The following is a 16,302-nucleotide window of genomic DNA, read 5'->3' as shown; positions in this document are numbered from 1 at the left end:
GCATAAAAAGCATATCATGTGAGGCTCTTCACTTTGGATGTAGTCACAGACGTAGTGCAGAGAGTGGCTGTTAAAAACATTCAAGGAGGGTATTTATGAAGCAGTAAGGTGACACAGTTTCAAAAACAGAGCTTACCGAGCAGCACTGGGTGAACTGGGATGAACACTTCTGTCTTTTGCCTAAAGACAAAATGTGAAGCTAAGGCTTCTCTTTGGGATATCAGTCTTTAATGCTTTTTCTCTCTCTGTTACAGTTTACACAATCAGTCATGTCTCTGTTAATGCATAGAGGCATGAAAACAGATTCTAGTTAATTGCCAAGTGCTAGCAGTCAACTTTTTTTTTGTTTGGGATTGGTCTTCAGTTGAAGAATGACATTTGGAAAACCAGGAAGAGAGGATAGTTGTCTTTTGTCTGTCAGAATGCCTTAAAAAGACATTGTTTTGTCTGTTTTCAGACATGGAAGAAATATCTTGCACATGATTGTGCTTGCATGTATAATGCAGTAGAAAAATACTCTAAACCTGCCTTTTCTGAGACACTTCACAGCCTGTGACATGAAAGACATGACAGAGCCAGTGGCGGAGATGCCGTACTGGGCTCAAGTTAGTGATAGGAAGGACTTGAGCTCACAGAACAGTTGAGAGACATTGTCGTAGCTCAGGAAAAGCAATCCAAGGGCAAGACTGACCTCAGCACTGTGCCAAGAAAAAAGCTTTTGAAGCAAGGGAAACAGTCAGGAAGTTACCTGTTTTACACCATTCTGTTGTTTAGGTCTGTCACTGTAATTAACATGAACTGAAACAAATTTCAGCCTGTAATAAGTGGACTGGATTTTGCCTTTCTTATCATAGCTTCAGTTATCTCTTCTTGGAGTGGGTCTGCTGGTTTCAGGGGATGAGCAGTGGCACACTAAACCCCAAAGGACTGAATTACCTTAAACTGTAATATGTAGCAAAATAGAAATTATTATTTAAATTAAACTAATTCCACTGTCTCTTCTTTACTACAGGTGGTGGATGTGGACTTTAAAACAGTGTGTCTCAACATCTCATTCTCAACTGTTTTTAATCTGATTGCACTACGAAAGAAAAGCTGCTAATGGGATAAATGTTGAGACTTTACAAGAACTGACTTGAAGTACCGAAAGCCATTATTTTATTATTACTATTATTAATCCAGAAGAGCTTGAAGCTAAGTCTGTATCTGACCAGTCGTTATAATTTTCACAGTAACAGTCATGGCAAGTAAACGAAAATCAACAACACCCTGCATGGTCTTAGCCAATGAGCAGGATCCAGATCTAGAAATGGTGTCAGACTTGGAGGAAGGACCACCTGTGCTCACACCAGCAGATAACCCTGCAGCAGAGGGTGTAACAAGTGATGAGGATGTTCATGACTATGCGGATTCAGACAATAAGAAAAACACAAATAAAGTAGAAGGTGGTTATGAGTGTAAATACTGTACTTTTCAGACTCCAGATCTCAATATGTTTACTTTTCATGTGGATTCAGAACACCCCAACGTAGTATTAAATTCATCCTATGTTTGTTTAGAATGTAATTTCCTTACCAAAAGATACGATGCCCTCTCAGAACATAATTTGAAGCACCACCCTGGAGAGGAGAATTTTAAGTTGACTATGGTGAAACGTAATAACCAGACAATCTTTGAACAGACAGTAAATGATCTCACTTTTGATGGGAGTTTTGTTAGAGAAGAAAACGCTGGACAGGCTGACTCTTCTGAGGTCCCCTCATCAGGGATCTCCATTAGCAAAACTCCTATCATGAAAATGATGAAAAGCAAACCCGAGGCTAAACGTATTGCTGTTTTCCACAATGTTGTTGATGACATTCCTGGTGAAGAAAAGGGAACTGAAAATGAGCCAAACTCTGAAGAAGTAGTAGAAAACCCCCCACCGGCAGTTTCTGAATCCAAACCAAACCATTCAGTTGTGTGCAGTGCAGCAGATGTGGCTGGGGCAGTAGTGACCCCGGCACCAGTGCTTCAGCCTGGGGTGGCACAGGTTATAACAGCTGTTACAGCTCCACAGAACTCAAACCTGATTCCCAAAGTACTAATACCTGTAAATAGCATTCCAGCCTATAACACTGCTTTGGATAACAATCCTCTTTTGCTTAACACCTACAACAAATTCCCGTATCCAACCATGTCGGAAATCACTGTTCTTTCCTCTCAAGCGAAGTACACGGAAGAGCAGATCAAAATATGGTTTTCTGCTCAGCGTCTGAAACACGGGGTGAGTTGGACACCAGAGGAGGTGGAGGAAGCAAGGAGGAAACAATTTAATGGCACAGTGCATACTGTGCCACAGACAATTACCGTTATCCCAGCACACATTTCGGCCGCTAGTAATGGTTTACCTTCAATTTTGCAGACATGCCAAATAGTTGGTCAGCCAGGACTTGTTCTCACTCAAGTTGCAGGTACAAATACGTTACCAGTAACAGCTCCTATAGCTTTGACTGTAGCAGGGGTCCCAAACCAAACACAGTTACAGAAGAGTCAGATTCACAGTGGTCAGCCTGTTGCAGAAACCAAACAAGCAGCTGCCATTCCAGCCCCTCAGCCTATCAAAAATGAATCCACACTGATGAATCCTGACTCCTTTGGCATCCGAGCAAAAAAAACTAAGGAACAACTGGCAGAATTGAAAGTCAGCTACCTTAAAAACCAGTTTCCTCAAGACTCAGAAATTGTTAGACTTATGAAAATAACAGGCCTCACTAAAGGAGAGATCAAAAAGTGGTTCAGTGATACACGCTACAATCAGAGAAACTCAAAGAATAATCATGGGATTCATCTCAACAGTGATTCATGTGCCACCATTGTTATTGATTCAAGTGATGAAATGAATGAATCTCCAACAGGAGTCACTCCACAGAGCAAGCCATCGTGGGGTACTTTTCCTGATTTTACCCCACAGAAATTCAAAGAGAAGACTTCTGAACAGCTGCAAGTCCTCCAAGCAAGTTTTCTTAATAACCCTGTCCTTACTGAAGAAGAGATGAATAGATTAAGAGCCCAAACAAAACTGACCAGGAGAGAGATTGATGCCTGGTTTACAGAAAAAAGGAAATCAAATGTCTTGAAGGAAGAGGGAGCTGACATGAATGAAAGCAATGCTGGCAGCTCAAAAGAGGAGTCTGGAGAAACATCTGTGGGAGATGGAGCAGCAGGAACAAAATCAGGGTGTTCTACTTCAAGCAAAATCGGCAAAAAGTCACCAGAGCAGTTGCACATGCTCAAAAGTTCCTTTGTCCGTACTCAGTGGCCATCTCCACAAGAATACAACAAGCTGGCAGAAGAAACTGGGCTTCCAAGATCAGAAATTGTGAGCTGGTTTGGAGATACTCGCTATGCCTGGAAAAATGGTGGATTGAAATGGTACTACTATTACCAGAGTGCCAGTGCAAACAGTCTGAATGGCCAAGGCTTTGCAAGGAAGAGAGGGCGAGGAAGACCAAAAGGGAGGGGGAGAGGGAGGCCTCGGGGGAGGCCTCGGGGAAGCAAGAGGTTAAATTGCTGGGACAGAGGTGTATCTGTCATAAAATTTAAAACTGGAACAGCAATCCTGAAGGACTATTATATGAAGCACAAATTCCTTAATGAGCAAGACCTTGATGAACTGGTAGCCAAATCTCACATGGGATATGAGCAGGTCAGAGAATGGTTTGCAGAAAGGCAAAGAAGATTAGAACTTGGAATAGAGCTGTTTGATGAGAATGAGGAAGAAGATGAAATGCTGGATGATCAGGAGGATGAGGAAGAAACAGATGATAGTGATACTTGGGAACCGCCCAGACATGTTAAACGTAAACTTTCAAAAACAGACTGATGTACAATTTGGAATTTGGGGGCCAAAAACCTATGAATTAGGTTTGATGTTATGGTGAAGAGCCAAATGATTTTTCATGGCCTTCAGTTTAGCAAGCAGCTGCTCAGCATCTTCCTTCCACCTAAGAGTACATGGGCAAGATGCTACCTGTGCAGGCAAGAACTGTTTGCTTTGTTGCTACAAGAGATGAACATCCTCAGGCCTGGCCTGGGACAGGGGGTTACAAATCAGATCAAGTTCAGCTCCTCCTTTTCCACACTACGATGGAAGGTTCATGTTCATCATACACGTGACTGCTTCTCAGTATTTAATTGCCTTATGTTGTTTAATTCCAAAAAAACCACAGACACTTTTTATGTTGTTGTTGCTGTAAGAGAACATTGCCTGCTTGTGAAGGATGCAAAAAACATTAGATGTCTTTTTGCAAACATCACTTCATCTGAAAGGTTTCAAGGCTTGAGTTTATTTCTTAAGGAAAGCGTTGAAAACAAAAGAGAAGGGGAAAAGTGTGACAAAAGGAACCAATGAACCTAGGGGTGAGGATTGATTGGTTTCAGAAAATAAGGTGATATCTTCACCTTTTGCATATCTTCAGAGTGTTTTGGGTTTACAGAACTTGGACTGAAGTGTTCCTTGTTGATAATTATGAGCTAACTGAATGAGTCTGATGCTAGAAGATGTTTTTTGTTACAGTCAGTGTATCCCACATCAATCTAATTTAAATGCCTGACAGACTTGATGCAGTTAATAGTAACACTCACTTCTACCTTGTGCATTCTTTCCTTTGTTGTAAATGGTAAAAGAAGTATCTATATTTAAAAAAAAAAAGAGAGAAATTTCTTGAAATCTGACACTGAGTTTTAAGGTTAACAGAAGAAAAAACTGCCTAAAAGTTGTTCAGAGTTGCCTAGGGGTTTGTAAGAATACACAGATACAGAGATGAAAAACATCTTTTGGTACTAGTAAGAAAGGTTTTTAAGTAAGTTGCGGCAATGACATGGTGTATAATTCACAAACAAAATGAAGTTATATGACTTTTAGATGCTTAGTAATTACAAACACGTGAGTGTTGAATTGTTCTTCAGTGATAGCCCAGTTGAGTGATTTGTGTGCAGGTTTAACTGTAAAACATCCTAATTGAACTCAGCACTGTGCTGATCGCTCACAGGACTGCTGGGTGAACACACCTATTGCTGGAGGTGGTTTGATCTACCTGAACTGGACTCCAGAAGTAGTTTAATCTGATATAAAACATTCCCATCTTAAATAAGTGTATATAAAATAGAAAAAAAAACAACTATTTGGTCTCAATACTGTGAAGTTATAATGTAGTTTGAATTAGAAACTTAAAGCAATGGGCCAAATTCACACAAATTTAGTTTAGGCAGTTGTTTGGCATTCTAGAGAACTGTTACTCTGAGGAAGAGTAGTTTGTATTTTTGCTACTGTCAGACTGCATTTTTAGGGATAAGTTACTTTATATTTAGATGTCAAAAGATGGCGATGAATTGGTGCTGCTGTCACCAGCACTGTCTGCTTTTACATTGGCGCTAATGGATACTAGCAATCTCCTTTTGCACATCTGACAGCATCTTCTCTGTAGGCTTCTGCATCTGATGACTAATGAGGACAGATTAGTGCAGAGAAAATGGGACCTAATGTCTCCCCATCTCCAAGAACCTATGCTAGGATTTTAGAATTAGTCTTTCTTCTGGACTGTGATAACTCAAGAAAACCAAGGAAGTCCTTTTAGTCATGATTTTGTGAAGCACAGGAGTCCATGTTGGATCTGGTTTTCATATCTGATTGTGGGTGAAGACCAGGCTAAAGTAAGAAAGGGAGTAATGTCTGACAAAAAATATTGTTAACCTCCCAGACCTTCCTCTCTGGACTCTTGTAGCTGCCCTTCTGCTCACAGATTGAATAAGCTCCCTGGGCTCCAGGAGGATGTTTCATAGGAAAGCCATTTACTGGGTTACCTCTTCTGCTTTAAGATTATTGGGGAGAAAAAGGTAATAGCTTATGGTGTATGTCATGAATTTGATGATGAAAATATCCCCTGGCTTCCAAGGCTCAAGTTGGTGAGACACAAAGTGGCCAGCATTACTAGGGAGGGATAGCCAAGAATCCCTCATTTTAACTTTGGATTGGGGCAGAAGCAACCCCATGTTGTCAGCATATTTCACAGGAGTGTTTATGACTCTGCATGTGAGGTGGTACAAAGAGATCAAGATCTGGCCTTTTCAGCATGGGGTTGGGAGGGATTCTCATTTGTGTGGTAACAGTGTGGATGGTGGTAATAGTGTGCTGTTGCAGATGCCAGCAGGTACAAGAAAGACTCATGCTAGCTTCAAGCTCTGTTGGGAATACAGGGTCAAAAATCTGTGCTTGCTGAGTAGGAAAGAACAAAGCTAGAAGGAAAATATGCTATTTTTAAGTTTCCAAAAATATTAAACCAAATCCTTGGGAATATGCCTCTAGCAAGCAAAATCTGGAGTTGCCTTAATCCTTGAAGTTGACCCAGAATTAATTTTCTTTAAAAAAAACCCAAAAACCCAAAACAACCAAGCAGCTTGTCCAAATAAATATCTCCATTTTTGTTAACAGAGCCTTATTTAGGTTAGCTAGGAATTCTGTCTTTAAAAAATGGGGGAAAAGACAAAGATCAAAGTTAATTATGTGATTGAACTGCGAATATTTTCCACTTTGGCAGTGTTCTATTAAATAACACTCAGCTACAAAGGTAGGCCTTAGCACATCTTGTCTGAAAAACACAGGAAGAGGAAATACATTGTTTATCAGACTAAATATAGTTGGATTGGAGGTCTTCTTTCAGTAGAATGGTCAGAGACAGTGACTGATGCATACTGGGCCAGATTTTCGGTTGTTGTAAATATTAGAGTTACATGTATTCCACTGGTTATACCAGTATTTACGGCCCAATTAGAAAATTATCTCTTTGGAGGATATAAAATTTAAACTAAACTATGTGCTAATGAGAGATCAGCTAATGAGAGATGCAGAGTCTACACATAGCATGTTGGGCTACGTGCACATTTTAAGCCCTTCAGTTGTGCCAAGGATGAGGAAAATCTGGGTACGTTCAGCCTGAAGACAGAAGTTGTATGCATTCATTATTGCCCATAGTCTGACAGTTATTTCTGTTTGAAGAGTCCATTAATTACCAGTGTGTTTCATGTTTACAGCATATGTACATTTGCACTGTGTACTGGCAGAGAGGCAAATTCCCTCCAGAGGCTTCCTGTGTCAGGACTGACAGGGGAAGCATTGGAAAGTGCTGTGGTCAGTTGTACCTCTGATTTGTGGTCATGGCTGGTGGGAACTCAAAGCTGCTGGTAACAGTGGTTTAGCCCAGATTCATCTCAGCCACCCTTAGGCTGCTGTGGGCACTGCACAGTCACTGAGAGAAACAGAGATGGCCTGGTGGGTGAAAGGATATGGCACCTTCTCATTCTACCAGTCGCATCCAGGAAACTCCCTGAACTTAAGCACATCAGCAAGTGTCTTAATTTATTATGATTCCAAGCACCTCTGTGCTTATCAGCAGTGCACCCCTGCAAGCCTGGGTCCCTCTTACAACTTATGCACACTTCCAAGGTGTTTTGGAAGCCATTTGGACTGAGTTATGCTGGCAGTGGGAAAGGAAGGGGAAAGAAAATACATCTGCCCAGGAGTGAATGTCCACGTGACTGTTGATTTTCCTGCATGGTAAGGACTGTGTCTAGATGAACCTGTGGTATGTTTTCTGCATTTCTGTGGAGCTTCATTGCTTAGGTTTGAGCTCATTAAGGGCTAGGCTTCAGTGATTGTCACTGACACTGAGACAAAGAAACTCTGATCTTGCTTAGATATTCCCTCTGGGTGGCTGGTTTCTCAGTCTTCGTTGGGACCACTACATCAGAATTCAGTTGTGAACATCAGTTCCTTTAGAGCTAAGCTAGTGCATTTCTCTTCATCTACTGTTTCTGCCAGCACTATCTGTTCTCATGATGCAAGTTGTGCTGTCTCTGGAATTCAGCTAAATAGAAAATGCACACAATCCTGAGAGGGAAAAGAGCTAAAAGACAGAAAACAATGTTACAACCAGGGACAACATCCACCATCACAGTATTGTCCTGCTTCACCGCACGTTTCGCCCTCGCTTCTGAGTGTAGTGAGAGAGCACAGTTCCATCTTAAACAGTGCTGTCTTCCCAGTATCACCTCTCAATGACCCCAAAGTTAGTGCTGGAAAAAAGAAAGTCAGGCCTATTTTCCCCTGGAGGTTTGAATGAACTAACAGTGCTGGCTTGTAAGAAGTGAAGGGAAAGCAGAAGGGAAAACACAGAAGTTTGAAGGCTCTGACTTTTGCTTGCCCTGCAGAATTTACTTTTCTAGAACTTTTTTAACCTTGTCTGTTACCATGTTGAAAACATTACATTATGAACTGTAATTCATAATTCAGTGTTACTGACTGTAACTTTGATTATTGGAAAACTCATACAGTGTCCACACATGACATGAAATAATTTTCTAATGGATTATTTGCTCACCTTGAACAAAAGCAGATTTTCTTTTTCTCTCCAAGAAATGCTTGAGGCAGGCAAATTCACTCCCTTCCCCTCTACAGAGCAAAGAAAGGATTTCTGGACCCCATACAAAGTGAGTCATGGCTGTACATGGTCCCCGTAGGCCAGAAAGCCCAAAGATGCAGACATTCTCCTCCTCCGTTTTCCTCTGAAGTGAAAGCACAGCAGTAACTCTGACAGCTGATCTCTGGCTGCTGAGTAACCAGGCTGTGGTTTAAGGTGGGGAGTGTTTTCCCTTTTGCACTTAGCGGAGTACTGTGTATTCAGGCTGGATGTCAGTATTTGCTTCTGTAAATATGGTAGTACCGATTTGCGTCCTCCACCTGAGTCCAATACCTGTCTATATTCATATCTCCCAAGGAGAGAAGATAATCTTTAAGCTTCTGGAGTGTTAAATATCCCTGCCCTAACCTGAAGGCACAAAAGTAGAGTGCAGTTAAATATAGCTATTTTCTTTAATTTATTTTTTGCTTTGAAAACAATTTTGCTTGCATTCAGTAGTAATAGAGAGATAGTATCAGTGATCAGAGAACAGTAGGACTTTAAGAATTGTTTATAATACCTGGAATGATGGTGTAAATTAAAGATGGAAAGGGCTAGTGGAGGATTCAGTTCCTTACACTGAACAGTGCTAGGTTATGTCAGTATTCTCCATCCAGTTTGTGATATCCTAGGATAAGTAGATTTACCAAGAAGCATGACACAAACTTATCAGGTCAAGTTACTTGAGGTTTGCTGATGTATTAAAATTCTGTAGGAAAATATTTTGAAATAAGAATTTCAACAGAAAGTGAAAAATCCCCTTAATGGCTACTAACACACAATAACTTGAATTTCTGCATTTTTTCCCCACTTCTAAAAAGGGATATTTTGAAGCACAGGTGGGTTATAGCCAGTATTTCCAGGTTTAATGGTTGGAGTTCTTGGGGATTTTTCTCTTTCTGTGGTGAAGAGCATCTGCACCTTTTCAGTGAACAGTCATTGCAAAACCAACTCACAGAACATTACAAAATGTAGAGGGATAACTGAGCATTCTGTAGCACTTTTCATTAATTAAGGTGGGATTTGTCTGATGCATGTTGATGTCTGCACTGGGGCAAGACATTGTAGGTAGTCAGCACAGCAAGGAATGCAAACCTGCTCGTCCTGCATGCCTGGAGTCGCTCACAGGAACTGCACCCCAGCTCCACTGACCTACCCTGACTTGCAGGTGGCTGCTGACACTACAGACATCTGACATTACAGAGAGAGATCTTCTGGCTGGATTGTAGCACTGAGCTTTGTGTTGTGCTTAGCAGTGGTACTGACCTCTGCTTCCAACTTGATGCTTGTTGGGAAATGAGGCCCTTTTTTTTTTTCTTCTTTTATTTAGAGCAGGTAGCACTACAGTGGTGGATAAAGTAACTGATCCTTGGTTATAATACTGTGGCATAAAAATGCTTTGGGTTTTCTCAAGTATTTTAAAGTTACTGTGTGAACATTGGACTGTGCATAACCTAGAATGTGTTAGGACACAGAGTATTTGTGTCCCAGTTGATGAAAGTATTTCCTTATGCTTATTCAATACTAGATACCTGTCATGAAACTGTCCCTAAAGAATCTGCTAGAATGACAGAAGAGTCAAGTCCTCATCTGTGCTATGAAATGATCAACCACAAGAGCTCTGCTGTGATTTCAGAATCTTAACCCCATCTTCCAGTTTCAGCTTACAAAAGTATTTCCAACCCTGCATAGTTGGCTATCTGCATGTATGCTTACAGTCTGTACAGAAATGCACTAAAATGAGTTGCCCTACCTGGGAAGGCTTTATATTGTATAGAAAATGTGGCACTAGGTACTGCTCTTCATGTGCACAGGAGAGTTAACAGGTGTCAGTCTCGTTTACAGAAATGATGGCGCTTTGCAATTTTCTATAATATATTGCAATATATTTAAATGTCCTGTTTGACATGTGAAATGAAATTAAGTTAATGCATTGTTATGTATTTGAAGTATGAGGAAGATGATTCACTAACGACCAGCAAGGTTTTTAGAAAGGTGTCCAGTATGTAGCTGTCTGTGTGATCTGTCTGGTGTACGTGATATTAAAGGAAGCAACAATACTGTCACTGTTTAGAATGAAGAGTTTCTTTTGAATGATGCAATAGCTTACAATGTCTTTCCTTTGTAGCTGCCCAGTGTGGTGAAGGGGAAGCAATTCTTGAAAAATTTCAAGATAACTGGTTAACTGTGAATGGGCCTAATCTTTCGTGAAACCAAGAAAATTTTTGGACACACACAGGACTTGAATACTCAAAAGGATTGGAACTTAGTGTTGTGCCAAAGTTAAACTACTGCAGTTGGCAGTTCTGCACTGTAAATAGAGGACTGATTAAAAGACAGCTTGTAAAAAAAAATCAAATTTTAATACAGTACGTTTTTATTCTGATACATGATGGAAACATTCTGTTTTAAACCTTTTTGAAGAGGCTTCAGTGACCACTAGATTTTGTCCTCTTATATTTTGTTTGGCCTAATACTATATGTTTTAGTAAGATGGGCTTTATTGCCTGTGTTCTTTGATAAGTGATTAAGCTTATAGCTTTGAGTGACCAAACATTTTACAGAGTAAAAGTTCTTAGAAACAGTATAATGTAACTGATATTTCTGTGTCTTATTTATCAGGCTCTGCACAAACTTGGAAAGTTGTGCTGGACTTGTACAACTCGTATATGGGAATGCAGCATACTTCTGGATATTACAAACCTAAGCCTTTGTGGCTGTATGGATCTTGTCTTTGGATTTATTTTTGTTATTTTTTTGAGGCAAAGAAACGAATGGATGCTGCTGTAAAATATTTGTAATATTGCCATTATTTCTTTCTGTAGCAATTACTGCTTTTGCTTCAACAGATAAAGAAAATAAATCAGAGATAGAAAAATCCTAAAGACGCTGGTAGAAGAAAGGATCATGTGAGAACTTCTGAAAATAAACTTTGTACCAAAAATTTGAAAACATTTGAAATAATGGAATAAATGTCTCCTTACTGAGTGTGCGTGGGTTTAAGAGGTGGTGTGGAAACCAAGAGTCGTGTCTGTATGAAAATGTCACAAACCAGACCTTCTGAAATATCATTTTCCCTGTTACACAAAATGGAATTTCATCAATTCCTCAGATGCACTGCATTTGGAGAACTGCCTTGGCTGACCAGCCAGTGTGAGGTCAGCCTCACGTGTGAGTCAGTACAGCTGCTCGTTGCTGAGCTGTTCTGCCGTGTCAGCCGCCCAGGGACCTTCACGGGATTTTTCTCATTCGGGCAGATGCTTTTTATTATGGCATTTAAATATTCAGGGTGGGAAGAGTAGGGGTGAGTAGGAACCGTCTCCTTACTGAAGTAGGTTCCTGTCGGTTGGACAGGCTGCTGTAACGTGTCTTTTCCTGAGACAAGAAGGGTCTGAGGAAAGAGCTGCTGTTGAGCTCTGTCCTTCTCCCGGGAGCCCGAGGTGCCGTCACTCCCAGCCGCTCCCTGCCGGAGGCAGTGCCACTGGTGTGACACCCGCCTATTCCAGCTGTTGAGCTGCAACTGGAGGAACTCGAGCCTGGGATTTTCCTGCAGGATCTGGCATTGTACTTACACATGTACCCCCAGAAAAAAAAAAAAAAAAAAATGTTTAAAGCAAGAAAGTTGTTAATGTTAGTCTGAAAAATTACATCTCCAGCTGAAGTAGTGACCTAAGGAAAAAAAAAAAAAGATGTTTAAAGCAAGAAAGTTGTTCCTGTGCTGTAGTTAATATTAGTCTGAAAAATGACATCTCCAGCTGAAGTAGTGACCTAAGCACAGGACCAGAGTTGTCACCAGAGCTTGGTGTTTGGCCAAATAGTTTTACTTGGTTGGGTAAACGTAATGCTTTTTCAAGAATCCATCAGCTAAAGAGGGAGTTAGAAGAAGCACCAGATTATGCATGCAGTAACCTTTGTCTAAAGGTATCTTTTTTGTTTACAGTGTTATCGGCAATTCCAAAATGCTGCAATTCAGTAGATACTTTCACAAGAGATCAGCTGGCCTTGTGAGTTGTCTCCCCTTTCCAAGCCCCTTCCCAGCATCTTTCAGCTTACATTTGTTTTCACAACAATACTATCAACTACTACTTCTGCAAATTTAAAATACCAAACCACTTTGTGTACTGCCTTTTTTCTTTTGTATGCCAGAAAGTCCCCTCTATAAACTGTTCCCTGTGGGCTTGGTGTCGCTTTGAAATACTGGTGGAGGTCCCTAGTCTCAGATAGATCATGGTTTCTAACATTTTTGGTGGTTAAATGACTTGTTGCACTTCAAATACTCTAAAATGAAATATTTGAATATATGTTTCTACTGCTATTATTGGAACTATTAGCATTGTGACTAATTTCTCCCCCCTGTGTGTTTCTTTACAGGTTCAGTGCTGAGCTGATCTTCATTACCTTAAAGTATTTAGCAGAAGAAAGAAAAGATGGAAAAAGGGAATGAAAATGTGTGTCACACCTAGTTGATTTGTCTCTTTGGGTGAAAATAAAGGTCAGTGTTGGCAGTAATTCTCCTCTTAGTGATCTTCAGTTTTCCTAAATGAGAGCCAAAGAGGAAAAGCCATAACTTGAGCAAAGCCTGTCCTAAGGGACTAACAAGGAAGAGAGCGCACAGAATAGCCTGTAATAATGACATGTTCTGAACCAGAGATGGTACAAATAGTATTGCAATTGTAACTGCTCTCAGTTCTGGAGTTTCCAGCAGCTGGCCAGAGCCTCCAGATGAAGTCCAGCTGCAAGAATTTCTGTGCAATTTCTGGGAACCCACAACATGCAGAACTGGAGCCCCACAGATGTGGTGTTATGGAAGGGGTTCATCATTTTTCCTGGAGATACCACAAAGTGAAAATCTGCATCATTTATGTATGTTTTAAGTTTTCTTTGCTCTAAATGCATTTCAAGTGCAATTTTTGGGGGAGGGGAACAACTGTGGGCAAAGTCTGTCCTGGATTTCTGCGTTTTGTTTGCATGTGTTCATTGAGCAGTGCTTTCCCTCTGCTGTGACTCACTTTCTTCAGGCACTGCTACTTGCATAAGGCAATAAGAAGACATAGAAGCTAAATTTAATAGCAGTTTCCACTAGTCCTCTCCAGCAGTGCAAAAGCTGTATGGGAAATGAGGCACTGCAGAATCAACAGTTTGGTTGTTTCCCATGTGGAGGCAGCCTCCATATGGAAAAACAGAGCAAGGCCTGAAAAAACTTGTGAGTTGTGCGGGCCACTTAAGGGCAGGCCTGAAGCCCTGGGTGTATTTCTTCAGTATACCTTATTTTTTTTCTAATTCTTTTGATTTGTTTCTCTTTGTTCTTGCTAGACAGCAATATTGTAGTAAGTCAGCTCAGTTTATTTAGTGTTGTTACAAAAAAAGGTCTTAAATGGTGTCCTAGAGGAGTTGCCACCAGTGTTGCTTGGTCCTGCCCAGTCCTGAAAACTGCAGTAGGAAAGTTTTAACCTAGAGAAGTAACAAATCCACTGTGGTCTCTGTGGCCTGGTTTCATCATAAGTAGCAATTAAGCAACAAGCATAACAGTGGCCAGGGCAAGTTAATGAGTTCTCAGAAAAACTGATAAAACTGAAAAAAGGGTGTAGAAGGAGGCATATGAACCTCACCATGCCCAGCCTGGGACTCTGCTGGCTGTTTTTCCAGTTACAGCAGTAGACTGGCAATACCACCCTTTGCCATGACTTTTGTATTCACAGACCATCGAGGTACAACCTCAGTGCTTGTACTGCATGGCTGAGTGGAGCAGTTCAGACACAAGATCACATCTCTACTGGAAATGTGTGAGCTTGCCTGGGAAGTTCACTGCTTTAGGATTCCTTCTAGCACTTGATCACTTTCTTCCTTCTGTCTTTCCAGAAAGCTTTTTTGCTCTTTACTTTTCAACAGCCTTCTGGTCAAACCCAAGGGCGTACTCATTCTGCTCATCATTTATCCTGCTGGACAGAAAATAATTGCAAAACCCATTAATAGCTGAACACATCTGTGTGCAGTGCACTCTTTTGGCAATAACAACTTTATTGGGTTTTGTGAGACCTGAGGGAGAGGGATTATGGCCTAGTTAATATGTCTTGCCAGGGGCTTGAAAGGTTGCACTGTCTTAAGGTAGAGCAGGCAAATGAACCCTCTTTTGGGGGATGCATCTTCTCCTGTCTGTCCTAAGAACGCCTAAGAAGCTTTTGACTTCTATTGACAATGAACAGTTCACTCTCTTTGATTTCCACAATGCACTGCTCACCTCCCCACTCAATTTTTGTTGTGTTGAAGTAGAACTAGAACTAACTGTCATCATTGTAAGTTATGCTAGAGTTCATCTGAGCTCATCAGAGCTTTTTTTGTTTGCAGTTTGTAGTAGTGATAACCTCTGTCTGCCCCAAACCATGAAATGTTATTTGTATTACCCTCCCAGTAGTCATGGACAATATCCCCTTATGTGTGACATCATGCAAAGAAGATGAAAGATGGCTTCTGCTGTAAAGATCTTTTAATCTAAATAAAAGGTAAGAGAAAAGGATACAGTGAGACAAATGTCAGCAAATAAAGAGCTGCTCTTCTCCTTTCATGAGTGTGTTTAGAGAAGAGCGTATATTAGGACTATCCAATAAGAAAACTAATCTTCCCTCAAGATGTGAATATTTCACAATGTCTGAAAGAATCCACTTAATTCAGGAGCCACCCCATCCTTTGAGGAATGCTGCCTGTGGATCTTGGCCTCTTCATTACAGGCAGCTCTTTTGCTTTGAGGAGAAAACTACTCTCTCTTCTGCTTTTTTCTAAAGGCAGCTTCTTTCCAGTATATTTTAATAAGGCCATATGAGCTGCATTATTCCTGGTCAGTGTGTGTGGGTAGTGCCTACCAGATGGGGTCCTAGTTGCTGACTGGGGTTTCTGCTGTGTGTGCTCGATGGTCTCTGAAGCCTTTGTGGTGTGTCTGTGCTGGCATAAGACCCACGTGGCTAGGACCCATGGAGACTATCACAATACAAATAACAACATCAGTAATTACAGAAACACTGGAGGAGGATTCTTCTGAATTAATTTTGCCTCAGAGTAGACAAGGAAATGTGGAGAACAAGGGTGTTAGACAAACTCTCTCTTCCTTGCTTCGTTTTCTTTTCCTGCCCAGAAGATCCAGGCAATAGACATCATGGAAAAACCCTGCCTGTTGCTGGAGTTGTGTTCACAGCCTGGGCTGTCTCTGGGCACCCTGACTGCAGATGAAGCACACTGGCCTTCCCAGTGTGCCCCCACTCACCCAGGGTAAAGCTGGGTCACAGCCCCTCAGCACTGGCACGCTGTGTGAGCAGCCACAATGGCTTTGCTGATGCACAGAACTCGCCTGGAGGCCACAGCTTACTAGAGCCCACTTTCATTGGGGCAGTGTTCATGTGCCGAGCCGGTGGCCTGTAGTGGAGTGAGACCTTGGCTGCCTTCAGGGAGAGATTCATCTATAGCTTCTTTTTATCCCTGAAGCTGCCTACACAGAGCAACTGCAGCAGCACAGGCTCTTGTAGGGCTCATGTATCTGAGCTCCCTCAAAGCTGCCTCTTCCAGGGATGATGTTTTCTCCTCTGTGAAGCCAGGGCTAACAGCATGAAGGCAAATCATGCCATGCAAACTCGGGCAAACAGCTTTACTTAAGTACGGTGAGAATTTGTCTTCTGGCAGCTACATGGATGGCTTGGAACTTGGGGGAGAAATTGAGCAAACCTCTGGTGCTGACAAGGCAGAGGGATGTCTTAAAGTTGCATTTTTTCATTTCTGTAACTAATATATTTTTAAGCTTTTTAAATGTCTTGAGGGGAGG

At 41.3% G+C, this 16,302-nt stretch overlaps 1 protein-coding gene across 8 annotated transcripts in view; it reads left to right on the top strand.

The window, feature by feature from the left end:
• The window catches only part of ZHX1 (zinc fingers and homeoboxes 1), a 30,973-nt gene extending 15,978 nt beyond the window's left edge, over window positions 1–14,995 (top strand). For 4 of the 8 annotated variants that reach the window (XR_005952904.1, XR_005952903.1, XR_005952900.1 and 1 more), the window contains 4 exons: window positions 1,013–4,401; window positions 12,436–12,499; window positions 12,867–13,358; window positions 14,905–14,995. Coding sequence is in view for 1 of the 8 variants with exons in the window: in XM_041407629.1 (XP_041263563.1) it covers window positions 1,241–3,865 (2,625 nt within the window). In the remaining 7 variants the exon portion in view is untranslated. Of the gene's footprint in view, window positions 1–1,012; window positions 11,448–12,435; window positions 12,500–12,866; window positions 13,359–14,904 lie in introns of those variants that run through there. The other 4 variants (XR_005952901.1, XR_005952905.1, XR_005952906.1 and 1 more) reach the window with 4 other exon arrangements.
• The last annotated feature ends 1,307 nt before the right edge of the window (window positions 14,996–16,302 follow it).

Source organism: Onychostruthus taczanowskii, unplaced genomic scaffold (assembly GCF_017590055.1).
Source record: "Onychostruthus taczanowskii isolate IOZ18803 unplaced genomic scaffold, ASM1759005v1 scaffold27, whole genome shotgun sequence".
NCBI lineage: Eukaryota > Metazoa > Chordata > Aves > Passeriformes > Passeridae > Onychostruthus > Onychostruthus taczanowskii.
Note: the sequence above shows the minus strand (reverse complement) of the source record. Positions and strands in the feature narration are given on the sequence as shown.